We start from the raw sequence: 26,445 nt of genomic DNA, 5'->3' as shown, positions 1-26,445 counted from the left end.
CCGACACAGTGCCCTGAGGACCGCACAGGATCACTGTTGCAAGGGTGGGCGAAGCGTAAAATATAGAAAAGCTAGAAGACACACTCCTACCTCTGGCGACACACTGATGGACCTCCACCTTCACCCAGTCGGAGAAAACGGCATTTTTGTTGAGGTCATTGATTCTGCAGGTGTAGAGCTGGGTCTGCTGTGCAGTGATGGGCAAGTCTTGCTTGGTGGCACCAGGAATCTGGCGGCAGATAGACTAAAGGGAAAACACGGGTGGTGGGCAGCGAGTCCCCCCTCATCACTGGTAGAAGGCGGCACCAGCAGGCCCCTTGTAAGAGCAGAAAAAGCGGAAATCCCTGGTTTCTTCCCCTCCTCCAGCTGCAGGGATGCAGGAGAAGGAGCTTTTCCATTGCACGCCCCCGACCCCAGCATCCACCGAAGCCCTCGGCATGCACACGCGTCCTATCCCCCTCTCCTAGCCTCCTGGCTCCCACCAGCTCTGCTCGCAGAAGGCCAGCTCCATCACCGCGGGCAGCGACCCAGCCTGGTGCCCCACTCAGGGCCACCTCTGCTCCCACCGTTACCTGGTGCTGACAAAACCACTGGTACTGCAGCGACGTGCGTCCCTCGGCTCTGCACCGCAGGGCGAAGGAGTATCCCACAGGGACGGAGACGGAGACCGGCTGCTCGGTGATCGCGATGGCTGTGGAGAAACAGGATGCGGAGGTGGAAACAACCCAGCAGGCGAAACCCAGGGGTTCGCTCCCAGCTGGTGGCCGGGCACACCGACCTGCAAGAGGGAGGCCCCGGCACCCATCCCACGAGGAAGGGAGATTCGGAAACGGGGCGGGGGGGGGGATGCTCGGCCTCCCGCGCCCAGGGGATGCCACCGGCCTTTTCTGGGTGGTCCCTTGGGGCCCAAACGCACGGGCGGCAGCACGTCTTGCGCCGCAGGGCGAGGGGGGATCGCCCAGGCCCAGCTCCCACTGGCCCCCCGGCAGCCGCTCACCTTCCTGCATCGCTTCGCCGGCGGCTCCTTCCCGGCCTCAGCGGCCGCCGGCCGGGCCCTCGGCGGCTCCTCTCCCGGGGAAGCAGCGGCAGCAGCGGCGCCTGCGGCGGGGCGGGACAGCGGCGCTCGGAGCTCGGGGCCGGGGGGCGGCTCGGGCCCGTCCAGCGGGGGCCGCTCAGCCGGCACGGCGGCGGGCGGGCACGGCGGCCTCCGGGCTCGGGTAGGCCGGGCTCCAGGCTGTCCGCTTCGCCGGGCCGGGGCCTCGGCGGGCTCCCCCCGAGCGGAGCGGAGCGGAGCGGGGCCGGGCCGCGGCCCCCGCGCTGCCCTGCCGCCAGCCCCCCCTGGCCCGGGGAAGGCCCCGCCGGCCCGCACTTCCGCGCCGCCGGGCCCGCCCCGCCGCCACAGCGAAACCGGGCGGGGCGGCACCGAACGCCGCCGGGGCTGCCCCTCGGCACCGCCCGGCCCGTCGAGGCCCGGCGCGGCACGGCACGGCACGGCACGGCCCGCTCCGACGGGGACGCTGCAGGAGGCGCCCCCACCTCCCCTGCCCACGGGTGTCCTCGCCCCTTCCCCACAGCCGTCTTCGCCCACATCCCCAGGGGTGTCCTCTCCCCCAGCCCCACGGGTGTCCTGTCCTCCCCACGGGTGTCCTTGCCCCCGTCCCCACGACCACCCTTGCTCTCGCCCCCTCCCCACGGCCGCCCTGCCCGCCGCCCTCGCGCCCCACGGCTGCCCTCACCTCTCTCCCAGGGGCCGCAGGCCCCGAGGCTCATGGCGGAGCCATTGCTCTGCGGCCCCTGCTCCGCCGGGCGGGCAGAAACCCCACCGGGCCGCTTCCTCCGAGAAATCCCCGCCGGCTGGGCCAGGCATCACGAGGGCCCCGGGGGAAGTGGCACTGGGCCAGCCCGCCCAGAGGTTGCACAAGCCCATCCGGGATGGGGCAGAACTGGGATGGCCGGGGACGGCCTGCTCCCACAGGGGAAACGACGTGGCGGTGAGCGTCAGGACTTTCATTTGCAAAGTCACGGCAAGTAACGTCAGGCTCGTCAAACCAAAACTCTTCGCCTTTCAAGAGGCGGGAGGACCACCTGGAAAGGAGCTGGAAGTGGCGAGTGGAGAGGACGGAGGGTGACCAGAGAGTCATTTGTTGTCATTCCCAAAGAACTCTGAAGTGACCGGGCAGGGAGTATGACGCAAAGCCAAGGGGACGAAGCAGGTCTGGGCTCAGGACTGGAGGGGCCCCACTGACGGGTTCCCAGCCCCGGGACCGACAAATTCCCACCAGGCTGGCTTCTCCCCAGGTGGGCAGCAGGTCCCCATGGTGCCAGGAGTGACGGGGACCAGGACTTCAGCACAAGGGGGACCACGGACTATCTGGAGAAGAAGCTGTGAGAGGGACTCTTGCTCCCTTGTTGATCTTTCTCTCCCCTGGGGCTGCAGCAGTGGCTATGAAGGGGGCTGACCAAGGAAAAGCAAGGCCATCAGGGATGCCTCTCCCAGCTGCCTTCAGTGGCAGTGTGGAAGGGCGCAGGCAGGTCTCCGGGATGGTGGAGAGAAGCAGTTGTGGCTGAGAGCGGTCATGGATCACCTCCGCAGGGTTCCCTAGGGAACCCAGGGCAAAGCTGAGCCATGCCATAGGGTTGGAGGGAATACGCAAGGCTGAGGGATGCACCTCTACCTGCTGCTTTTCTCTTACAAGGGGTGGGGAAGAAGATGGTAGGAAAAAGCCAAACCCAACACAGTTGGTGTATGGAGAAAGGATTTTCTCCCTCTACGTCCTTTCCTCTGTGCAGGATGGGACAGTCACGCTGCGCTCCTGCAAAGGTAGGAAAACGTGCTACACCCTGTCCATCCAATATGACCCAGAGCAATCCCTGCTCCTACAGGGACTGGTCCTTTCCTTTCCTGGATACAGGGAAGGTGATGCTTAGCATAGACTCATAAGACTTTTCTTTGTGCTCATCTCCCCAGATCACACAGACCCTCCTTTTTCTCAATTTCTAGAGGGTCCAGCCAAGCATTTGGCAATACACCCTTGCAGGTTTAAAATAAACGTATTAATGGATTGCAAATGAAGGTTCTGGCTGAGTATGTGCCAGCAGCTCCATGTCATGCCTATGATGCAGAGTTATAAATGCAGTGCGGGTAGCTAATAAAAATGATCATTAAATTAACCCCAACACTTTCCCAGAGCTAAAGATGACACTTCTGGTTGATGCAGCATCTCTTCAAACAGCCGGTGGTCACTGCGTTCCCCACAGACTGCTTCTCTGGACTTCAGAGAGAGCATCCTCCATCAAATACCTAGACAAAAAGTCCATCGTACTTGTCCTCTGTAAGAGCCCTGCCCTGGCACAGTCTGCATGAATATTTGGTGAAGAACCAGGGGAGAGAGCTTGCTGACATCATGTTGGAGAGCAGGAAGAAGCCTGTGATTTTAGAAAGGGAGGAACCTACAGGTACGCGTGCAGGGTGGGAAAGGGAAGGATATATTGTGTGAGAGGAGTAAGAAAACATCTGCGACTCTTGCTGTGAGTCAGTGCTGGATTTGCAGGCAGCGGAGGAAAGCTTTGCTAACAAGGATTGAAGCCTTGTGGCTGACTGGCTTAGGCTTCAAAAACTAAATGGTGAGAGAGTGCCTTTCCAAATGGAGACGGGAGCAGAGGGCACTGTCACTCTGTGAACAAGAAGATGGTAGAGCAGATGTTGTAAGAGGAAGCTCTGTCTCAGCAGGGCAATGGGCACAAGGACCATTCACAGCCTGAAAGGGTGGAAAAAAATACATCCACCATGTGCCTGGGGGGAGGATCAAACACCACAGCAGGCTTTGTCTCACCACAGTCAAGCTAAACATGTGCTCACCATCCAGGTTTCCCTCTGTTACCGGGGTAAGGCACAGCACCACAGTATGACTAGGCTGGGAAGGGACCTCTGGAGGTCTCTGGTACAGCCTCCCGCTCCAAGCAGGAGGTCGATCAGTTGCTCCACACCTTGCCCCATCCACAGATGACTGTCTCCCAGGATGGAGATTGCTCACCTCTCTGGGACACTGTTGTGCTGTTCGATCCCGCTCACAGGGCAATTTCTTTTCCTAACATGTAATCAGAACTTTCCTCCTTGCCACTTGCATTTGTTGCCTCTCAGTCTATCACTCTGCATCTCTGGGAAGTGTCTGGCTCTGTCTGGTCACACCTTCCCATGAGGTAGTTGAAGAAAGCAAGGAGGTCTCCATTTAGCCCTCCCCTGAAGACTTAAACCCAGTTTCTCTCATCCTCTTCTCCTATGAAATGTTCCTGAGCTCCCTTAACCATCTTGGTGGCCTTCACTGGACTCACTCCAGTGTGTAAGTGTCTTTCCCACATTTGGGAGTCTGAAACCAGACACAGTTCCAGGTCCAACACAGAGACCTGTCTGTTCTGGACACCCTTCTCAAGATGGTCTGGGCTCTGCTCTATCAGATCAACACCCTGAGAGGTAGGGCTCACGGTGACCAGATGGTAAAATAACGTGTAATTCATTTGCTGGAACTTGAATTCAGGTTTCCTGAAGCTGTGGGACCTGAAAGTCCTCTTCCTTTCAGAGAAAGAGATGGGAGCAGGAGAATGCCACCTTGGGTCCTCCCAGCCTAGCATCCTGCCTCCCACATTTGTGCACCAGCCAGGGCACAGCAAAGGGTGTGAGACTGGAGCATACACACAGTGAATATGCTTTTGTAGCTCGGAGACTTCTTGAACCAAAGGTAGTATTTTTGTCCTGAGGAAACCTCAAGAGATTTTCCTTCCACAGATTTGTCCTATGGGGTTTCTTAACCCCTCTTGACGTTGAGCAGCCGCAGCAATGTGTGGAAGCAGCTTAATGCCAAGGTGAGGGAGCAAGCATCTCCCTCTTACTGATTTTACCTCCTGCTAATTTCACGCGATGCCCCTGGTCTTGTTCTCCTTCTCCCTCACAGCTGTGTATACCTCAGTCATATGCACCTCAGTTGTTCCTTCCAGGCTGAAGAGTCCCAGTCTATGTAGTTATTCTTCATGCAGCAGCCAGTCTGGACCTCTGGTCATCCTTGCTGCCCTTCTGCGAGTTTGGGATTTTTTTCAGGTCTACTGTAGTCTGTTTGAGACGGATTATTCCTGAGTGACATTGGCCCACACAGAGCCCACTGCTGCCTATCGAAAATGAGTATCGTTGTTTCCCCTGTGGATCAGACTACGTTTGTTTTATGCAATTTCATCTGCTCTTTTACTGCCTGGTGAAGGTGAGATCTTCCGTCAGTCCTCTGGGACCACCTTCTTTCCCCATATTTCCTAGGACCACCTCCAAATGTCTTTGAGGTCCATCTCCTTTGCATTTGCCAAGACGAAGTATCCTCTCTGGTATCACAAATCCAGCTATTTACATGCCTGATAATGTAATCACCTGCCACTGTGGCCTGCAAAAAGCAAATAAACTCCAATACCTGCACCTGAGATGACAGAAGGCTCCGTCCAAAACACTGCTCAAATGCAAGACTATCCTGCGATCGGAGCTGAGAAAAGCATTTCACTGGGCCTTGTGTGAAAGAACTACAAGTCTGATCAGGCCACTGTCATCCAACTGGATAAATCCAGATTTGGAGTGCTTAGGACCACATCATAACTACTGCAACCACAAAACCCAAATTGCTGACCCAGTATACGCTGACTCTGACAGGTCAACAGGATCCAAGAAACTCTACATGAAAGTAAAATTTACTTGGGGGTCCTGGCTTTGGATCTGGTGCTGTCTGCAAGCACCGCTTTACTAGATTGCATGGCTGGATCCCCCACAGCCACCGCTTCTCCCTGCAAACTTCTCCCCAAACCCCACAGATGTCACTGCTTTCCCAAATGCCCAGGCATGGGGGGCATCTGCTGGGCTTGGCAATTCTCTTGGTGGACATCAGTTTCTCCACATGCAGATTTGGCTCAAGTTGTAACCACTCCTTCCATTTGGGCCGAGGTTTGATATACCAGTGACAAGAACAGCTTAGGTCAAAGCTGGATTGTATCAACCTGATGCACACACTGTGTGTGTGTGTCTGTGCACACGCCGTGCCCCTGCACAGGTGGTGCACATACTGCGTGCCTCTGTGCACGCCCCTGTACCTGTATAGGTGATGTACACACTGTGCATGTCCGTGAATACCCCTGTGCCTGTCCCTATCCAAAGTCACCTTCCAAATCACAGTGTTTGCTGGGGAAGAGGAATCAGGGGTGTCCTGCACCAAGTGATCCACACGGCTATCGCCTGCTCTGCTGCTTGCTGCCGCATTCGTTACCTCTCCTGCCCAGGGGGGATCAGCTCAAAGCCTGTTGCCTTTCCCGGTCTGGAGCTCTCTACCATCATCTTCCCACTTCTGCAGCAATCGCTGCTGTGCAGTCATGGGCAGACGGCCGATCCGCAGCAAATCTGCTCCATCCGTCAATCCGGTGCCGGAGAGATGCGGCGCCACCAGTGACATGCCTGCGGCACGCAATACAACAGCTTGACAGGTAAGACGAAGGCAGAACAAGAATAAATCCCATTTTATTACTCATTCTGTTTTCATTTGGTATTAAATCGCTGCTGGTAATAGTTTGTGACAAGTACCCACCTTTTATAGCCCTCTTTTGTGCTGTCCTTTTCATGAAAACCGAATAAATACCGTCACAGACCTCCTCCTGGCCGGCCCAGGATAAAAACCAGGCTGCCAAGGCGTGAGACGCTGCCGAGGCCGACGCGAGGACGTGACTGCCGCGACCGCGCTGAGCGGTGCCACCAGCCAGGCCGGGAGCCTTGTGCCTGCAAGAAACCGGGGGATGTTTTAGCGGATCCTGAGACATCTTCGAGGCGCGAGAAATCCCCCAAACCGAGGTGTGTGGGGGGGTGGAGGCTATTATAAAACAAAAAACCACAACACCCTTTCTCCCGAGGAGATGAACTCGAGCTGGCGGTGATGGAAGGAGGAGGAGGAGGAGGAGGCCGGGCCGCCAGGCCCGGGGCAGGCCGGGCCGCGGCCGCCACGTCATGTCGCCGCCGCCCCCGACTGACAGCGGCATGTGCGGGTCGGCTATAAATGCCGGCGGTGACTGACAGGGCGGGCAGCAGCGGCGGCGGCGGCGGGGGCAGGGGCAGCCGCAGCCCGGCCGCCGCCATGGGCTCGCCCCGCCGGGCCCTCGCCGGCCTCCCCGGGCGGGGAACGGACGGCGTCGAGGGGGCGGAGGAGGCCGAGAGCGCGGCCTGGGCCTCCCGGCCCGACCGGCGCAGCTACCTGCTGGGCATCCGGCCCCAGAACAGGTGAGGGCGGCCGGAGCCGGCGGGGAAGGGGCCGGGGCCGGGGCCGGGTGGGTGTCCGTCCCCCTGTCCGGCTCCTGCCGCGGCTGCCTGGGACGGGGACAGGCATTCCAAAGGCAGGTGGAGGGCCGAGGCGCGGGGGAAGAGGGGACGAGCTGCCTGGAGGTGAAGCGGGAGGGGAGCGGGCTGGCAGCGTCCCAAAGCCGTAAGGCAACACCCCGGCCCCGCACCGACCGAGGCGGAGGCCGAGCTGGGAGCGGCGTGGCTGCCCGGGCCTTTCCCTCGTTCTTCTGTGGGGTGGAAAAACCAAGCAACGGCTTGGGCTCTCCAGAAGAGCCCGTTTGCTGCGGGCCTGCCCCTCGCTCCCCGGAGAGAAGGGCTTGTGGGTGTTTTTTTGCGGTCGTTGCCGGGGCAGGGGTTGTCGGCGTTGCGCATGGTTTTATGGCGGGTCAGGTGTGCGAAGTCGGTCCCCTCGCTGTGAAATCCTGACGGGCACAAGCTTCCGCGCCCCTGGAGTTACACTCATGTACGGGGTACCGCGCTGACCGTCCTGCCTTCGTTGTAGCGAAGCCGCCTGCCTTATCGACACCAGATGCTGAGCAAGGGGCCCGCTGCGCGTGTGCCTTATCTTATTGCCAAAAAGGCATTTCTACAATGTAGATACGGGCCGAGCAGCAATGAGGACAGCATTCCTGGGTCAGAAATGGCCTTAGGCAGGGGGTCTGTGGTAGGATTAAGGCTTTGTTCACGCGGGAGAAGGTATGATAAACATGTTGTCAACTGAGACTGGCTGAGGCTAGCAAATGCAAAAAAACAAGGCAACGTGCCAGCGAAGGGAAAGGTGTTGGTGATTGTGTTAGGCGTTCAAAATAAACCCTATAAATTACTTTGAATTCACTAGGAATGCTCTTCAGTCTCTAAGCTCTTGAAATGAGTGTGCCTCTTCCCTGTTGTTGATTTATAAATAATCCATTTCCAGCATGTCAAGCATTGATGCCTCAAAGAATCAGAGGTATGTAAAAACAAATACAGGACCAAAAGAGATAAAAAAGTGCTGCCTGGAAGTCAGATGTTAAAACTGGAGTAATGCCAAAGTTAAGTTGCCTTAATTCAGTTCCTTTGTGCTTGTATCGTAGTGTGCGATCTAGCGGCAGTATGTCTGCATACTGTGGCATCTTTGGTACCAACAAATGCCCGTACAGTGTCCACAACCAATCTGCGACCTCAGACCATGCAAAGGAAATCTGTAATTGAGTCCGATGACTCCATTCTGCAGATTACAAGTAGAGAGAGTCCTTAATAAATAAATTTGAGGTGGGTTTTTTTGCTTATAGCTTGACTTTTATTCCCCTCTGAGTATGTTCAAATTGCAGCTTTAATCAGTTTAACCATAAAGGAGTGTTCATCAGTCCCGCAAGCAATACCTCCAGCGTTCCCAGCCCGCTTCCCCAAATCCCCAAAGTTCTCCTTAAGGCTGCTGAGGAAGGCACAGAGCGATGTACCGCTCCCGTGCAGCGAGCCTAGTGTCTTCTGGCTGGGTCAACGCTGCCGCTCGGGCATGGTAAATCCACCCTGTGCCTTCAAAGCTTTGAGTCCTGAATGCCTTGAACTTGTCAGGCTAGTGCTGCGGGTGGGTGCACCCCCATTTCCATCCATGGGAGCCTAATGCTTTTGCAGGCAAAGGGACACTGTATTGCCATGCTTAAATCAGCAGTGCATTCGATTTCCACAAATTGTCCAATCCTTTTTTTCAGCCCACTTATGTACTTGGTCATCAAAGCCTATGGAGAGGTAATTTCATTTTGCCTGTTAACTTCAGTGGCTGCCCCTTCTGTTGTAAGAAGCAGTGAATATTTGCTAAATAGCAAACCTGACCTTTCCCTGTGTTCATGACATCTTCCAGTTTCTCTAATGAGTTAGGGAGGAGTAATATAAAAGTCTCATTCCCTGCACAGCCCTCAGAGTGCCTACAAAACTGTGTTGTTGTCTGTGATGCAGGGCAAGGGCTTGAATGAAGTGGGGCTTTTTGTCCTGTAATTAAATAATGTATCATAACAATTCTGGAAAGCAAGTGAGTGGAATGGTGTAGCGAGAAGACTTTCAAAAAGCAATTAGGAGTTTAATTAAATCCAGGAACATCTGGAGAGCTTGCCTGGGAGAACTTGAAAAGCAAGATGAGTGACATGCCTAATGGCAGATAACATTCAGCAATTCTTTTTAACGCAGAACATATTTGAATTTGGTGAGTTTGGAGCTAACAAAAGTATGGGACAAGTGAGGTAGACACAGAATTGTGGTGGGAGGCTGCTGTGGTGGTTAGAAAGCAAAAATCGATATTCTGATCCGAAGAAAGTGTGGTTTTTTTCAGGCTTCTCTGTTGCTGTCTCCATATGTATTTGTAGACTGTGTTGAACTGAAATATTTGCCTGCTCTTTTCACCCATTCTTAAAGCAGTAGAAAGTGAAGTGACATGGTAGAGGTACTTACAGACATGGAAATATCTTTATGAAAAGAAACTGAGGTTAGGAATCCCTGCTTCTGGGGTGACTCGTGAGCATGTTTCACCTACATGCTTGCGTTCATGAACCATGTAGAGAGTAGTCTGGATTGTGTTGCTTGGTCTCCCTAATCCTATAGGAGGAAAGGGACGGTAAATTGAAGGATACTAATTTGGAAACCGGTACATGCTTTTTGTGTTTTTTAAGGTGTAGAATTTGTCAGAGGTGGTGCTGCAGGGGCCAAAAGAGTAGAGGTGTTGAAAATGGCCGTAGAGAGAACTTTATGCCTTTATTAAACAGAGTATTCAGAATATTTACTTTTTGTGCTCTCGGGAACTGGTCCTTGGGAAGAATCTTCCCTGTGAGCAGATAGCTCAGTGACAAGAGATTACTGGGTTTCCTTTGCCGATCTTTTAACATGCCTGATAACGGACAATGTGAGGAGCAGCTTGTGGTCATGGTGACTTGCCTTCTGCCCTGGCAGCTGACAGGACTTTTTTATTTTGGGGTAGGTGTTTTTTTTTTTTTAAAAGAAAACCTCTTATGTCTCAAAGCACTTGACTATAATTACTTCACAAAGTGAGAGGAGGAGCTGTCAGTCCTGTCCAGCGTCTGCCTTAGCTGCATTCACGGGCCCCAACTTCAAGACATCTCTTTAGGTGTCCTTTTTGTAAGAACTAGCTGAGTCTGGAGAATTTCTTGTGCGGAGAGATGCAACATTATGTAAAAACTTCATCTGAGTCCTAGGCAAACTCTTCTGTTGGAAGTGATCTGCACCTCTCATCTGAGGCAGATGTCTGCTCCTCAGTCTCATTACAGCATTGCCTCCTTGCTTAAATATCTTTCTACTGTCATAGCTTCATCATATGCAGATATTTATAGAGTATAGTGACATTGCCTCTGATCTCTTCTTGGACGGCTGTCTCTGGTTGTGGTGGTGGTTGAGCTCGGGAGAGTGCCTTGCCACCTGGCTTTTCTGGCTAGAAACCATTCCCAATCTTGTACCTCCTGCTTTGCACGTAATACCAACTGAAGGTGAAAGATCTGTTACTATAATAAAAAGTGAGCTGAAAACTCAGGAGTGCTTAGTTCCTGAAAAGCATGTTTAGCTTTCTTAGTTCAGAGGAGTTCCCTCTTCAGCAGTTGGGCACCTGTAACTTCTTACGGGACCTTGCGTTTGGCAACAAGTGGTGTAAATCCCTGATAAGAAACCAGCTGTGGCGTCTGAGGGAATTCAGTCTATTTGTCTTGTCGGATGGAAGTGTCCCAAACTCCCGAAAGGAGGGACACCCAGTACCACTGGAAAGGCAAACATAAAGGCATCGATGGATTCATCTCCAGTCTGTAGGATCTCTAGGATAGAGGCGTCTTTTCCCTATTGGTGTAATTATCTGCACAGTGATGCCTTGTTTGAGTGGGGCTCCTTGGCAGTTGTGCATAGTGAATAGTAATCCCAAACTGCGTTTTTCAGCCCCCTTTCTAAAGCCTCCTCTCCATGTCTCCTAGAAAGTCAAGCAGAGCTGAGTATGTAGGCTGGTAAGCCAATAACCTAGGCTGGAAGGTCAAGCTGTGGAGCTGGACAAACAGTGCCCATCAGGACCACAGTTAAAATACAGAATATATCACATGTGTGAACTTTGCTCTTCTCTGGAAACCTCATAAATGGAGACATTCTCCAGGCCCGGGATCCTCTCTGATTGCGCGGAGGGGAGAATGTGATCTCCTCTGAACGAGGTACCGCTTGTGCCACAGCAGAGGCAGTTTCCAGGAAATAGAACTAAAACGTGCTCTGTCCTCACTTTGTTTCAGCAAGGGGAGGAAGGTCTCGGGTGTATGAGGCTGTTGTCTCACACTTTACAGAGTTGCCTGATCCAAGAAGAGGAAGGCAGAAGAGCTGTTACAAACAACAATATTTTCACCTTGCTTCTTTTCTAACCCACAGCCACAAAAATCTTCTGCGCACAATGTGTTACCAGGAAGATGCCAACTTTCCTGGGCATCTTATTGTCCAATATTCGCTTTGCTTTCTTTTGTCCTTTCTCATTCCTTGATGTCTTTCAACTAGCTGCCACTTTAATTTGGACCATAAAGGCAGCAATAATTCAGAGTTAAAATACACAGATCTGAGCCATCTTCAGAGTGTTATAGAGGCTGATAGAGAAACATGTAACTTAATTTATTGTTTTCCAGCTTCTCTGTTAATGAAATCTAGCTCTGAATTGTTACATGCAAGTCCGTGTTCATCTCAGCTCAAAGTAAATTACCTGCAGAAAAAATGCCATATTTCTCCAACATTGATTCGTTTCGTGACCTTGACAAGCAAAGACTCGATACATCCGTTTTCCAGTCTGTAAAATAGCAATGTGTCTTGTACAGCTCCATAGCACTCACAGCTGCTTTATCACAGGATTGCTGATAATTACTGCCATGGTATATGAAACACAAACACACTCATTCTGTGTGTGCATGAAGTGCTTGATAAGAAGCGGGACACATGGCAGGAAAGAAGCCTTAAGCATGACCATATGTACATGAAAGCTTCATTGTTGGCTTTTAAATGTTGAAAATGGTTTGCTACTGACAGCTGAGAAGACATTCAGAGTGGCTTGTATTTGTCTCAAGTAGTATTAACCTTGGAGGCAGAGAAGTTCATGTGAAAACTTATACTTGGAAGTCTGCATGTGTAAAACATGCCCAATAATGTCACGGGTCAGAGTGCCAGCAAGAGGGAGCATCTGTAGGGGATTGCTGGGGCCATCCCTCTGTCCTGTTCCCAGGTTGGAAGGGCTGCCCAGTTTTCGGTGGGCTCTTCTGAGGATCTTTTGTGCAATGCTGTTTCTGTCAAAACATAACTCGGAGGTCTCAGCTTTGCTGTCATTGACAGGTTTCTCTGTTTACTTGCTGCAGGGGACAGCTTGTGTGGCTCAATTTTCGTGCTGTGGAAGAGCACTGAAATACATTGATGACTGCTGCAGCTCAAGCAGATCATGTCCATGTACTTGTACATGTGAGGATGGAGCCACTGTGAAGCCTATTTCAGGGTCTCCTGAGCTGTTGTCAACTTCCATATGAAGACATGAGCTGGAAAGAGAAAGATTTCTTTATCTCGGGGAGAAGAAATACCAAAAGAGGAGAATTTCATGCAGTGGTTGCATGAGACGGTTAGAAAAGGTGCCGGATTTAAAATCTGTGTTTTTCAAGCCGTTAACTTTTCAGTGCCAGTGGGGTGATATACCAGCTCTAGGCCATCAACTTGAGCAATATTTTTAGTGACTAAAAAAAGTGAGTGGTGTTGACAGTTCTGCCTCCTGCCGTTGCAGCAAGACTGAAATTTGGCAAGTGCATGAAAAATGGGGAAGATGGTCTTCACTTTGGAAGAAAATTATGAGTAGTTGAAGGTCTAAAACCTTTAAGAGGATGATAAATGTCCAAAGGTGTTTGAAAGCATCTGATAAAACAGAATTTAAAGAACTGAGGCTGGTAGAAGGTACATAGTAGAGGGGTATAATTCTACAGTCCAGTACAACAGTGGTTAATAACCAAACCTGTATTTTCAGGGCTAGCTTTTAACAAGCTGCGCTTCACTTCATGGATGCCAGGTGCCTGAGGAGGCTTTCCTCCCACCGATGCTGGACATGCCTGGAGCAGACCTCTCTGAGCTCCTCTTCTCCAGTAGAGAGAAACCAGTACCTTGAGACCTTGATTTACCCACTTTAGATGTGTTCCTCAGGATAAGATAAGCATTTGCCTTCATCCAGTAACTATAATGCCCCCAAGCTCGCTTGGGGGAGACACGTCCGCTGCTGATGCTGCATTTCATTAGCAGAGCCTTGTACTGTGCGCCCTAATAAGTCTCTGGGGAGCTGAGGACACAGACAGCCCAGTCCCAGCGAGTATCAGACTAGGCATGCTGTGCCTTGCTCAAGAGTCCCACATTTCCAAGTGGGTAGATTTCTGGTAGAGTGGGTAAAGTCTGATGTAGTTATGCTGCATGCGGGTATGCTGTGAATGTAATTAAAATGAAGTGAAACGCCAGCTGCCTGCAGGCAGGCCTGTTCTGGCTGAAGCATTCAGAATTTGATCTTGCTCTCTCTGGGCTTAAATCTCTAGTCTGAAAAGCAAATTTTGCTTGGTTCCTTAGCATATTGAGGTTAAACTTTAGTTAATATGTGGATCTTTGTGGTGACGGCCTTTTTCTTTTGATAATATCAAGGCTCCTCAAGAGACCTTCAATCCGGTATTCAGCACTGTGTTTCAGGATGTGCAGTGAATAAAGCGCCGGTTGTGTGCTCAACACTGGGAATTAAAAAAAAGTACTGATGATGCTTATTGTTTGATCACATTCATGAGCACAAGGGGTTCGTGGCACAGGCACCCTTCATTCTGACTCTTGCTATTTGAGTGATTTTCTTTACGTTCAAGCCAAGACACCTTCCTGTTTGTCTTATGCAAGAAAGCATGATTAAAACCACACTTCTGCCTACACTAGCATTCTCCAGCAAGCATTTTAGGATCTTCCCTGCTGGCTCCTCAAGCAATGCCTAGGTCCTTAGTATTCCTGGAGGCTAAAAGGACGTTTTTCCCTTGCAGTGGTATGCAGAGTCTTTTGGGGTTCATTTACTGTTGAAAAGCTGGTGGTCGAGACTGTTAAGCCTGTGAGTTGTGTTTCCAGCTAGACAGAGCTGCCCGGGGGCAGCCCACAGCACAGGGACGCAGCGCATCGGTGCTGCTGCCCCTTCGATCCCCTGGGCTGATGTGCTCGGATGGGTTGTGGGGAGGAGGCAGCTTGATCCCCCTGTGAGGTCAGGGCAGGGCAAGAGCAGCTGGAGGTGCAATTTGAGCTCTCTAAGCTGTTAAGGTGGCTGGGAGTGATAAGGACAAGGTGTCGGTGCTGGTCAGTAAGGCAGGTAGTGCAAAGGCATGCCTTGCAGTGCTGGAAAGGACATGGGGCTCAAAGGGATGCCCCAGGTGGTGGGGCTCAGCCAGAAAGACAAAGTTCCTCTGTCTGACTTCTCCCGTGGGCCAGCACAGTGCATGCAAGATGGATTGGGTGGTTGATCCTCAGCCTGTTATGGTTAGTGCTTGATTTTTCCAGCTGGATAACACCTGATCTGCTCATCCTCTGGCTGCGTGAACAGTAGTTGGCACTGGGGAGGGATCAGGATTGTGCGGCTGGGCGTGGAGAGGGTGAAGCCGCTGCCAAAAGGGCAAGTGCCACCCATGTTTGTTAGGTTAAAGCTACTCCTGAGCGGCTGTCTAAAACTTCTTCTGTCTTTGCTTTCCTGATCTGAAGGGGAGGAGTCAGTGAGCTCTTAAGAGTGCTGGGTTTTTTTCCCAATGAAAATGTGCAATTATTTGTGTAAACTGTCAGGCCTTCAAGCTGAACTACTTTTTTTACTTATTATTTGCCTGGAGGTTCTGCCTCCACAGGTGGAAGTGCTGTATGGTTGGCAGCAGCGGTTTTCAGAGACCCTCTGTGGTCATTTTTAGGGCAAGACTTGAAGTCCTGATGACTTCCATGCGATTGGAACTTGCACAGAGCTCAGATGTGATCATTTGGGTAGGAGACCTGAAGAGGTGCACCTTTCTCGGTTCTTCATGCTGTCTTCTGTAGCATCATCGTAAAGCACTGAAGTTTGGTTGTTCAACAGTGGTCTTCAGTGCACAAGGCAGAGAAGGTTTGATCTGCCTGCACGTACCAATGTGGGAGTCTGACTTCTAACATCCCGAAGGGGATGTCTACACTGCAGTCACTTCTGAGGCTGTATGGTGAGGTTGTTGCATAGGCATAACTAATACGTATCTCAATGTGATTAAATCATTGAACTTACGTGCTGTTGACTAGCTGGTACGTAGTTAGTTTTAGGCTTTTGATTGCCACGTGGGTGAGCTCAGGGTCTGAGGAACTGCTCCTGCCTGCTGTGGGTCAATGCCAAGAGGTTGTTTCCTACAGCCTGCAAGGGGCTGCTGCCACAATATGGTAATGTGGCCTTTTGGCTAGGACGTGAATCCTTGAAGGCACTCCTTTGGGAGAGCTGGTGGCCACTGGTAAGTAGCTCATCTGGGTGTCCCTTGTGTAGGACTTGGGTGTTTGATTTTTTTTTGTTCCCCTGAATTGGTTAATGTTATAACATGTTCCTGCAAAGAAAGCAAAACCTGTAGATTCTTGTAAAGTCTACTTCTTTTATTTTATTTTAATTTTTTGCCAGACCTTAGTGATTTGGTTGGCAAGCTGGAAAACGGTGTATAGTGACCAGAGAGCTTTCAGCTTCTCCAAAGAGCTGTCCTTGGAAGCACAGAGGGTGACCAGCTCAGGCCACCTGCTTGCCAGCAGAGAAGTGGGCTTGCAACGGTCTGTACTCCTGCCTGCCGTTTAATCGAACATCTCCCGGGGTGGAGTTGCCTGCTTTGAGCACAACGCTGCGGATGGTGCATGGAAGGCTCAGGTGCTGCTTCTTGGAAACCTACTTGTATAAATATCCTTACACTTATTCTCTGCAGTTAACGACCATTTCATTTTTACAGCCTGTGATTTCAATTTACAATGTGGCTTGCTCATCCTGGCAGTCAGCCTGAGTAAGGCAGCTGTACCTTCTTTTAATAGGAACTCTGACCTGTGCAAAACGGCTCATCATTAATACGTCTCTGTAACGGTTTGTTTATTTCAGCTCCTTTCCATGCTTCTCTGTCTAATGTTTTTTATGCTGTTTTTTGCTTAGCTTATCAAGCAGCAGATTCTCTCCCTCCAGTTTAGGAAGGTAAAACTACTTTGCATTAAACTGCTCTGACCCAACACTTTGCTGAATCTGACTGCACATGATTAATTTGTGATGCTTTGGTACTAATTAATTAGTAGAGAGCCCTGAAGTGATCTAACAGCCTTATTCTGCATGATTGGATCCCTAATACTTGCTTGAACTGCAGACAGCAAAGTGAATGTTCATCGTAATTCCTGTGTTAAGGTGCAAGAAATATTCCTCTTTCTTAGCCAAAGGATGGGTGTTCAGCTACTTCTTGATATTAAAGTGAGACTTCCATACAGAGACATTAAAAATTAGATGTGCCTGCCCTGAGACTTTCAAAGAAGAAATTTTCTTCTCCCCCTGCCATCCTGTGCTTTATTGCGAAGATCCTCATTCATTTGGACTCTGGCCTGAAATGCACTTATTTAGTTGTACTTTGCCTTTGGCAAAATAACACATTTGGAAATCAGCTGGCATTACTGGTTTGCTGCAGGAGCAGGAAGAGGAATGACTGTGGAGGGAAAGGCCTCTCCAAAACACCCCTATAGCTTAGCTGTGGGATTGCTACCCAAAAAGTCCAGAAAAGAAAATCATGACGAACAGGAATACACTTCTCAAATCTCCTTTTCCTGCAGACTGCTTTTGTATGGAAATCCCTCTTTAATGTAAAAAGGCTACTGAATTGCCTGTGTTCTCTTCCTAGGCTCCAGGGCTTTTTCTGCAACAAAGATGCAGCTTCAGGAAGGCCCGGAGGAAGAGCGGCTGCTGCTTTGTATCAGATTTCTTGAATTTTCTGAATTACTGGTTTAGAAAGCAATTTGAATTGGACAAGTCTCCTTGCAGCTGGAGTGAGTCAGCTGAGAGCCCCACAGTGCTGCAGTCTCTAAACCTCCCATGACTAATACAATGGTTTCTTTGAAAGATTAAATAGACATTCCAGAGCTCCCTGCCAAGTGTACATTGGGCAAGTCTCCTCTGATTCATCTGCTGTGCCTGTGGAGCCCTCAGCTTCTGGTGATGCTGCTTTCCTAAACCATTCAGTAGCCTTTGCTGTATTTCACCTGATTGTGAGATTTGCACTGAATGGACCAGACTTATTCCTGGTGCTGCCTGCTGATACTGGTGGCATGGTACTGGGATTAAACTTGGTCCCAAGTGGCACTATGTGTGTGCGCATCACTTTTTTATAAGATGCTGATCTGGTTGCTCTCCTGCTGGGGTATGAAATGTTTATTGATGCTTGGGAAGTTCCTTATGTGGATCTAAAAGGCATTTACTGGTCTAGGGCTGGGCATCTGTATTGAAGGGGCCATCAAAACGCCACCAGTAACTGCCTTGGTACTGGATTGTCTGCCTTGCTCTTTGGAAATGGGATTTTTTTTCTCCTGGGGTTGGAGTATGGAAAGGTTTCTCTGGTTTGAAACAGCTGTTGGCTCCCACAGCCCTTTCCTGGCCCTGTAGTTGTGTGAAGAGTTGCTTGCCAGGATCAGTCTCCCGGGGACCATCGATTTCCACAGAAAAGAGTCTGAGCTGTGGCATCTGTTTTTTACCCCATCCCACACGTGTGTTTGGATGTAGACAGTGCTTATAACCCTTGTTCAGCAGATGAGTCAAGTTTGCAGTAGCCCTAGCTGCCCCTGTCCCGTACCCTTACCCAACACAAAGTGCCTGGGAGCTGTGTGAGACTCCTGCTGCATCCCAATTGTTTTTTACTTGGGGACTCATCTCCCTGCGTCTCTTACAAACCCATTCTAGCAGGAAGTCAGAGTGAAAATCATAGCAGTGCAGCCTCCAGGTAAGTTTTCTGGGTGGATGAAACAGGCAGTTGCTGTGGCTGGAGCTATCCTGGCACCTTCAGCCATACGTGCAGTTCAGTCCCTGCTGCAGAGCCTGTCAGTGCACCTGACCTTGCTGGGTTCATGCTAAATGTGGGGGTGTTTTTGTTTTTCCTGAACAGGTCTGCTCCCTCAGCAGGTAGAGCATGAGTAGCAGCAGCACCAGCATCCTGCCCGCAAGCTGGGGGCTGCTTGAGAGGCCGGGGTCCTCCTTGTGGAGCCCTGACCACGTGTTATGAGCCCTTCTGCTCGTGGTGGAGCTGTATCAGGAATGGTCTGGGGGTTTGTTCCACCTCTTGCATGTCTCTAGAAGCTGATCACTTGTTTAAGGAATGTCTTTCACTGCTGAAAATTATATAAGTAGAGCTGCCAGCTACCAGTTCTCTTGCAATATTTGCTGTTTCTCCTAAGATCCTTGCACTTGAGACCTTGGGGTCCTCTCTCCTACTGTAAACATGTAGTGTTTTAATTGCAGAGGGAAAAATGAAGGAAGCAGCTCTTCCCCTCCAAGAGCCCCAGAGCACTATCTGAATGAAGACCCAACTTGGAATTAAACCATTTTCCTTTATTTAAGAAAGCCCAGATCTTCTGGTGCCTCTCTTGGTGATGCTTCAAGAGGGTTGGCAGTGCTGTATGAATATGTTGATTTATCTATCATTGAATAGTGCTTAAATGACTGGAGAATCTAAGGTCCATTTCTGAGCTTCATAGATTGCACTATTTGGATAGTTCTGGCTATTTGGGTGTCCCAGCCTGAACTTCAAGGTCAGTGCCTGAACTCGTGGAGTATGTAGTGTGAGCGCCTACCTGCAGCAGTGAGAGGTTAAACAGGGAATGGATGTCAGCTTCACATATAATTCCTGAGCTCAGAAAGCTGCAAGCCAGGCTCGAGGTCTCCTTCAGAGAGCTGTCCCTACAGCAGGCAGCTTTTCTTAAGTCAAAGCTTTCAAAGAGGGCTGCTGTCTTCAGGATACATGTTCAGTTCACACTTGGCCTGAAATTGCTTATGAAGCCTTCACAAATAAAGTAAAATCCCGGTGAACAGAACAACACTAGAAATACTGATGGTGCAGTACTGGGAATGTGAAGCTGACTTTGTTAGGGTCTTGCTTTGAGCCTGCTGGGTGATCAAAGAAGTGTTCTGGTGTAATCAAGAACTAAAATGGTTCCTGACATTCATTACCCCAATGGCCATAAGGGCTAAGACAAAGGGAACGTCTCCCAAATGACACTTTAAATTGACAGTCATCTTAGGAGTGAAAAAACAGTCAAATACCCTGACGCTGGACTGGACTTGTGAACAACCTTGGGCAGGGATGATGGGAGGGAAGGCGGGCATTTACAACAAGAATGCAGGCTTCTGAGATGAGATAGAAAGTGGACCCTTTGATTTTTCTAGTACTTTGATCTCTAAGAAATGCTTCTTGAATCTTCCAGGAGCACCTTCTGCGCAATCATTTCTCAGCTGACGGAGGAAACCCAGCCACTATTTGAAACCACTATCAAATCCCGTTCTGTGTCCGAGGACTCTGATGCTAAATTCACGTGCATAGTGACAGGTAACAGTGTCTTCAGTGAATAACTTGGTCCTGCCTCACTTGCTGGACTTGCACTAGTTAAACTGTAGAGCAAGTGATAGCAAGGCAACACGTTAACAAGTCCACCCTTGTCAGACTGCCAAGATTCAGCAATTGCATGATGATTCCAGCTTTAATTTAAGGGGGGAGGGAAACACCTGAGATAGTAAAGAGGCAAAGGCATAACCTAACATCTCAAACAAGGTGAATTAAAGACCAGAAAATGGAATATGCTGGTTACTGCTTGGGCCAGCTACATTTTATTGTCCTAATCTCTGCTTCCTCTCTAATCCTGGACTCCATAACTCAGGAATGTGCAGTTTTGAAGACTAAGGCTGTCATACTTGAGCCAACTCTGGCTCTCTTTGCTGCCTGTAAATGGTTAAGAGTGCAGCTGCGTTTGCATCAGTGATAAACTTGTGTGTCTGTCAACATCTGAAATAAAAGCCAGTTTCTGCCCAGTGAGCTAAAATCTAATGTTGGACTGGAATGGGTTAGGCCAGTAAGAGGAGGAGGGGGAGGCTGAAAAAGAGGGCTTGGTACTAAGGCATTGTGATGACCTAGCATGGCAGTGCGTTGGTATAAAGACAAGCAGCTTCTTTACTCATGAGCTTTTGTCCTTTAAATATAGGGATTCTAAACCCTCTTTTTTCCATTGTTTGTACTTGTTTACAACTCTGTGATCCTTCCTGATGTTGCCGTGTTAATTATTCCAACAGGTTACTCAGTGAGAGACATTAAACAAGTTTGTAAGTTTTGGAAGGAGGAGGGTATCTCCAGTGAGCCTCTTAGTCTCGAGGACCAAGACTTTGCTAAGACTTAGGAAATCTGGTTTGCCATTAGAAACATGCTGCAAGCAAGCTGTGTGCCAGGAAATGCAGACTGAGCCCTTCTGAGAGCTGCTGGCTTTGAATTGTTAGCTCTTTCATGAATTCACTTGTTTTGCAGGTCTGAGTTTCTGAACTTGCAAGGATACAACTGATATATTGATTTTATTGGTGCTTAATTTCAGCAGACCACTTCCTGCTTCTAGGGCAAAAGTGGGCTGGTAGAGCAATGCCTCCAAGCCATGCCCTTCAGTGATTCATTAGCAGGGCTTTCTCAGTTAAAGTTTTCTAAAAGCAACAGCTTGGCATATTGTGCGGTAGCATGGAACTCACTATTCTGCAAGCCGTGAGTGTCAGAGGTCAAAAAATGCTTGATGTTTAGATATGTTAGGAAATCCTGAGTAATAGCAGATCCAATTCTGTCTTTCACCCTCCCTTGCCTGAAAGTGTAGAAGTGCTGCAGACCCAGAGCATGACAGCTTATTGCAAGGACATGCAGTAGCACTGCTCTTCCTTTCAGGATTTCTTGCACCTTTTAAAGTGCCTAGTCCTGGCTTCTCTCACTGGCTTAAATCTTCACCAGCTGCACCTTGAGTTCCCTCTAACAAACTTCATCTCTTCCAAAGTCCAGATGATACCATCGGCTCCACGTGGGCTCTGTCAAGGTGAGGTGCATTTGTGCAGCTGAGCTCTAGTTCACCATGAGACTACATGGATGACAGGGTGGGAAGTGCCCTGCACGTGTGATGCCCAACATGCTCAGTTTCCTCTCAAGAGGAATGGGGAAGAGATACTTCAGTCAGCCCTACCAGGGAGGCCTTGTAAATGCAATGTCCATGTCCTTTCCAGCATCTCACCTGGAAAAGCTAGAGAAACTCTTTGCTGTATATTGTGCAGGAGACATGCTGCCAAGGAATAACCTCCTCTGCTTGTACCAAAATCGAAGTGTCAACGTCTGGAGACAGATCCGCACTCTGTCCAGTGTGTAGCCCTTCCTGCAGTCCATCCTTGCTCTTGGTAGGCAGGACGCTGCCTTCCAGTTTTGGATGACCTGCTGGTGCTGTGTAGCACAACCTGGTGTATTACTCCAGGTTGAAGACTTGACTTGATACTGGTCTCATTTTCTGCTCAAGTGAAGGAAAGTGTCAAATGAGCATCTTCAGCATGTAGCTTATTGCAATATTTTTGTACCTGGTAAACTAGATTGGGGGATATCTTTATGCACTTAAATTAATAAACCTACAAAATTAGGAATTTTCATAGAAACATCCTTAAAAGCAGCCTGTACTACCTATGCCATATGGTCATCTCTTGCATGTGGTCCTGTGGACTGCTTTAGGAGCTCAGGATCTCTTTGGGAGAGAGGGGCATGAGGTGGAAAGTGAACTCTGACTGCAAAGTCTGATCAGTAGTTAGGTATCTCCCCCTGCCATAATGTTTACATTCAGCTGGGAGACATTACGTGGAGAAAGGAAGTGGCGGTTGCATCCCTGGCCAGTGACCAGGGTGGAACCAGTTCAGTCCCACTGCTGTGGCTGGAGTCCAGGGACACTTTGGTTCATAAACTTGCAGGAGGCAAAGGGCAGACTGTCACCTGCTCCTGTTTTGACTCTCAAGCCACAAATATGGATACATGTCCTACAATAACATCTTATTTTTTTGCTGCTTCTTGACCAATAGTGAGAGTTACGGGGTGGTCCCACATCTTGCTGGTCCCAGTGACTTGCTGGGCATGTCCTAGGAAGGCAGCAAGGTGCAAGTGTTTGAAGAGCCAGTCTCCAAAATGTGCTGGGTGGTGCAGGCAAGAAAACACCAGGCAGGCAGAGGCAGGCTTCCTGATGCTCTCGGGTGGTTGCACAAACCCTCCTTCCCTCCTGTTGTCTAGTTCTGCCTGCTACCAGTGTCCCCAGCATGTCTGATTTGATTGTTTTGGGTCAAATCCTGCATCAGTTATGACATGTTTTCTTTTTTAGACAAAATTAGTTCATCCTTTGTTCTCTGAGAGATGTGAAAAAGGGAATCCGAGAACATTTCCATTTACTGTGCAGTTTCTTACAGAGCAGAGCGCACCCCGTTTCTCTGCACCAAGTGTTTTCCTTGGTGGGTCTGTCTGGACTTCAGGATCTCAAGCATCATTACAGATCCTTCCCAGTGAGTGGATATTGGGCTCTTCTCTTCAGAGAGTGGCCCTTATTGGAGGCGCTCCTACAAGGATTTACAACTTTTCAGTCATTTCTGTATAGCATTGCCTGGGAAGGAGGGATGTCGGCCGATGAAATGTGGGGGCTTGGATGAAGGGGCCTGGGTCTGTGGCTGCTTGTTAGGGAATGAGGCCAACTGGGAGAGGTCATGACTGGGTCTAGCCAAGGCCATCGTATTTCAGTACCCAGGTATTGCCCACTGTTGTACAGCTGCCTCTTCAGCACCATTTCAGCCCTTCTTAGGCAGGTTCACCCCCTCTGACCTGGCTACCCAAATCATCAGCTCAGGAGCTTGGTCCCATCACTCTCTTCATGGGTGCTTCACTCTCTTCAGTGCTTGTGCTGAAGAAGTGTCCAGCCTGGTACCTCTCCCATGCTATGCAGGTGCTCAATCAAGGTCGGCATCTGCACTGTGTTGAGTAGCACGTCTCCGGAGGGGATGGGAATGAAGCAATGTGCCCAGAAACTGTCTGGTTTTATTGTAGGGCTATGGAAGAGAAAGGGCTCTGCCCATGGCTTGGGGAATAGAGTTGGGGTAAGGTGAGTAGACAGTCATGTGCTTAGTGAATGAGCATTTTCATAAGCATAAAGAAGTTCAACTTATTACATCTGTGGTGGCCCTCTTAGGGAAATGTTTGAAGGATGAGAGTGAAGTGCTTGGATGAAGGATGTCTGGAGAAATGCAGGGCTGTGAGAAGGGTGGATGGGTGCGTTTGGGGATGGGGTAGTGAGTACAAGAGCAGAGAGCAGGCTTGTGGGAGATGAGGATGCCTGGGTTTGGGGCAGCCAGGGCAAGAGAGGGGTGGAGAATGAGCACTGCTCGCAGGCCGGTGGCATGGGGAACTACTGCTCTTAGTGAGTATCTGTCCCTCCTGTCAGCTTTACTGGAAGCCTCCTTGTCTTCAGGTGATGGGGAGGTTTAAATCCAGAAAGCCAGAAAGGATGAGATCTTACCATGACTTTTCCTCCCAAAACTGCCTGAGCCCCCACTCCACATATCTTGTGTAAAGCAGAAGCAGAAGACTGTGGAGATTATTGTAATTGTTCTAAACTCTTTCCACCATCCCAAGTTTCAGAAGACTAACTCCCCCCCTGCCCCCCCAAAAAATCAAAACAAGAAAGTTGCTTTAAACAGAGTTTCTCTGGGTGATTTTGGATAGCTGTTGCAAGAACTGTTTTGGATAAGGTCACCAAAGCTTTGAAGACTTCTCAAACTTCAACAGCTTTGGGGAAAAATGTTTGATCTAAACCTGGCAATCTCCATGAAAAAAAATCCTTGCTCAGAAAAGTATCCTGGGTCTTGCAGTGGCTGGCCATCATGCTGGAGCAATGTTGCTGGAAGACACGCTTACCAATAAACTTTTGCTGTGCTCGAAGATGTGCAGCGGACGCCTGCCCTCCTCCCCAGGAATGCCCGGCACCGCTCTGTCTGCAATTGCAGGGACTCGCTGGTGGATGCAGGGGACCAGCTGCTGGCAAATCCCTCTCGGCACCAGCTGCACAGGGGGTCTGCGGGAATGACAAGTTTTGGAAGGGCGAGTGCCTGATTTATGAACGGCTGCTCTGTCTTGCAACGCGCTTATGCTAAGGGTGGTCATCTGGCACCCTGTGTGTGGCAATGCCCACCGACGGAGCCCTCGGCTCAGCCACCCTGTCCCACCGGCACCCTTGAAACTGGCCTGCCACGGCAGCTGGGCAAGCTGTGGACGTTGTAGTCGCAGGGGATGTGCCAGGAGTGATGCCTGCCCCCCCCCGCCCCGCGCTCCCCTCCCCCCGGCCCAGACCAGGGGAATTTATTGCTCGGCAGCCTGAAGATGGATGCCTGCAGCGTCAGCAGCAGCTCCCCTCCCCAACGGAGTGCAGGGCATGCCAGGGAGCCTTATCCCTGCACAGTCTCTTCATCCCCTGCTTGGCTCAGGTTACAGCCCCTGGGGAGGGACGGCTGGTGTTTGGACAGGCAGCTGGGGCCACTGTTTCTGCGAGGGAGGTGGGAAGCCTTTCAGCATCCCTCTGCCTGCAGGTTTCCAGCCAGCACTTGCCTGTAGCTCCCTTTCGCTGCAGGCTGGAGTGTGCAGCAGGGGCTAGTCCCTCCTTGCCTGCGTGGGGCTGGTGCAGCGGTTGCCCCTGGTAGGGAGCAGGTAGCCTCAAGGACGCAAGTGCTACAGGTCAAAGGGAGTTTAGGCTTAACAGGAGGAAAAGCCTTTCGTTGAGGCACTGCACAGCTATAGAAATTGCAGCTCTTTCCGGCAGATGTCAGCTGGGAATGGGAATCAGCTGCAGAGGCCACAGGGGGACATCACAGGGCTTCTCGGAAATGATACGCTTGAAGTTCCCGGAATTAAGTGCTGTGATTACTGTTTGCAGTTTATCAGGAAAATCTACCTGCCAGCTCCCTACGTTATGAACTGTGGGGGCCTCCTGGAGGTCTTGCCTGCAGAACAGCCCTTGGGAAGGGTAGGATTGCTCTGGGCAAAGTGTGAACTGTGTATGAAAATTGTTTCGTTCCTCATCCCTGGAGCAGAAAGAAACTGCCACAGGCTTATTCAGCCCAGGGTCCTGCTGCCAAGTACAGTCAGTAGCTAATATTTATGGAAAATCTAAGCGGCAGCATCGATCCCTGGTGATCCCGTCACTGGGAAACTCTCGTGGCCACCTCCAGTTAGCAGTTTAGGGCTCATTTGCTTCAGCCACAAGTATCTGAGGGCTTTGCACTTCTAGAAACTGGTTCGGAGGGCCAGGGCAGCAGCAAAGAGCAGACTGTGGCGAGATGGGGACTGAAGGGGAGGATGGGGAGCCTTGCAGGAAGGGCTGTGGGAGAAAGTCATGACTTGGCTTCCTGCAGAAGAGGAGGAACGAGGCACTAAGCAACAGAAAGCCAAAGCTGCCAATGGCAGCAATGGCAGGGGAATGAGGCAGCAAAGGATGAGAGATGTATAGCAGTGAGGATGGAGAGAGTAGGTGCCAGGGGCAGTGCAGTGTAAGAGACCTCAGTGAGGAAAGGAAGATAATAGAGTAAAATCTGGTCTGCAGAGGCATCTGGGCTATGGGGATGGCTGTTCATGGAGGAGAGCAGAAAAGGAAAACTCCTCTGAGACTATTTCCCCAGCCCTGTCTGGTTCCATTGGGCTAAGTCCCTCAAGGGGCCAGAGGACACTGGAGAGCCCCAACAGGCAAGGGATGGGGACAGGGAGTGTATCAGAAGAGCAGATTGGGGTGGGGGGAACCAAGCAATACATGAGGGGGAGATTTGGCGTGTGCTGCTTTTCTGGTCAAAGGCATTTTGAATTGGCCAAAACCAGGGTGAACTCCTGGTGATGAGTCTTTGCTCCTGGTCTTTCACTCCCGCTATGGGACCTTCATGGGAGCAGGCATAAGCTGGGCTCAGGCATTGCTACAGGCTGCCAGCATCTCTGGCTGGTGCAAGTAGGAGGCTCCTCACCCTGGAGATGAAAAGGGTCCTAGTCAGCCCTGAAATCTGT

At 50.6% G+C, this 26,445-nt stretch overlaps 2 protein-coding genes across 7 annotated transcripts in view; one reads left to right on the top strand and one right to left on the bottom strand.

Annotated features, from left to right (window-relative positions):
* Positions 1 to 1,881, bottom strand: part of LOC115341754 (mucosa-associated lymphoid tissue lymphoma translocation protein 1-like) — a 30,259-nt gene extending 28,378 nt beyond the window's left edge. For 2 of the 3 annotated variants that reach the window (XM_030015157.2, XM_030015159.2), the window contains exons 1-3: positions 998 to 1,373; positions 573 to 691; positions 91 to 244 (exon numbers count right to left, since the gene is read on the bottom strand). In XM_030015157.2, the coding sequence (XP_029871017.1) occupies positions 91 to 244; positions 573 to 691; positions 998 to 1,007 (283 nt within the window). In that variant the 5' untranslated portion in view covers positions 1,008 to 1,373. Of the gene's footprint in view, positions 1 to 90; positions 245 to 572; positions 692 to 997; positions 1,374 to 1,736 lie in introns of those variants that run through there. The other variant, XM_030015158.2, reaches the window with a different exon arrangement.
* A 5,171-nt stretch (positions 1,882 to 7,052) lies between these two features.
* ALPK3 (alpha kinase 3) overlaps positions 7,053 to 26,445 on the top strand; it is a 34,799-nt gene continuing 15,406 nt past the window's right edge. Inside the window, exons 1-3 of one of the 4 annotated variants that reach the window (XM_030015278.2) lie at positions 7,053 to 7,288; positions 16,503 to 16,541; positions 19,799 to 19,920. In XM_030015278.2, the coding sequence (XP_029871138.1) occupies positions 7,068 to 7,288; positions 16,503 to 16,541; positions 19,799 to 19,920 (382 nt within the window). In that variant the 5' untranslated portion in view covers positions 7,053 to 7,067. Of the gene's footprint in view, positions 7,289 to 16,136; positions 16,230 to 16,502; positions 16,542 to 19,798; positions 19,921 to 26,445 lie in introns of those variants that run through there. The other 3 variants (XM_030015280.2, XM_030015279.2, XM_030015281.2) reach the window with 3 other exon arrangements.

The sequence above is a fragment of the Aquila chrysaetos genome, chromosome 5 (assembly GCF_900496995.4).
Source record: "Aquila chrysaetos chrysaetos chromosome 5, bAquChr1.4, whole genome shotgun sequence".
Lineage (NCBI taxonomy): Eukaryota > Metazoa > Chordata > Aves > Accipitriformes > Accipitridae > Aquila > Aquila chrysaetos.
This window is presented reverse-complemented; position numbering and strand designations above follow the sequence as displayed.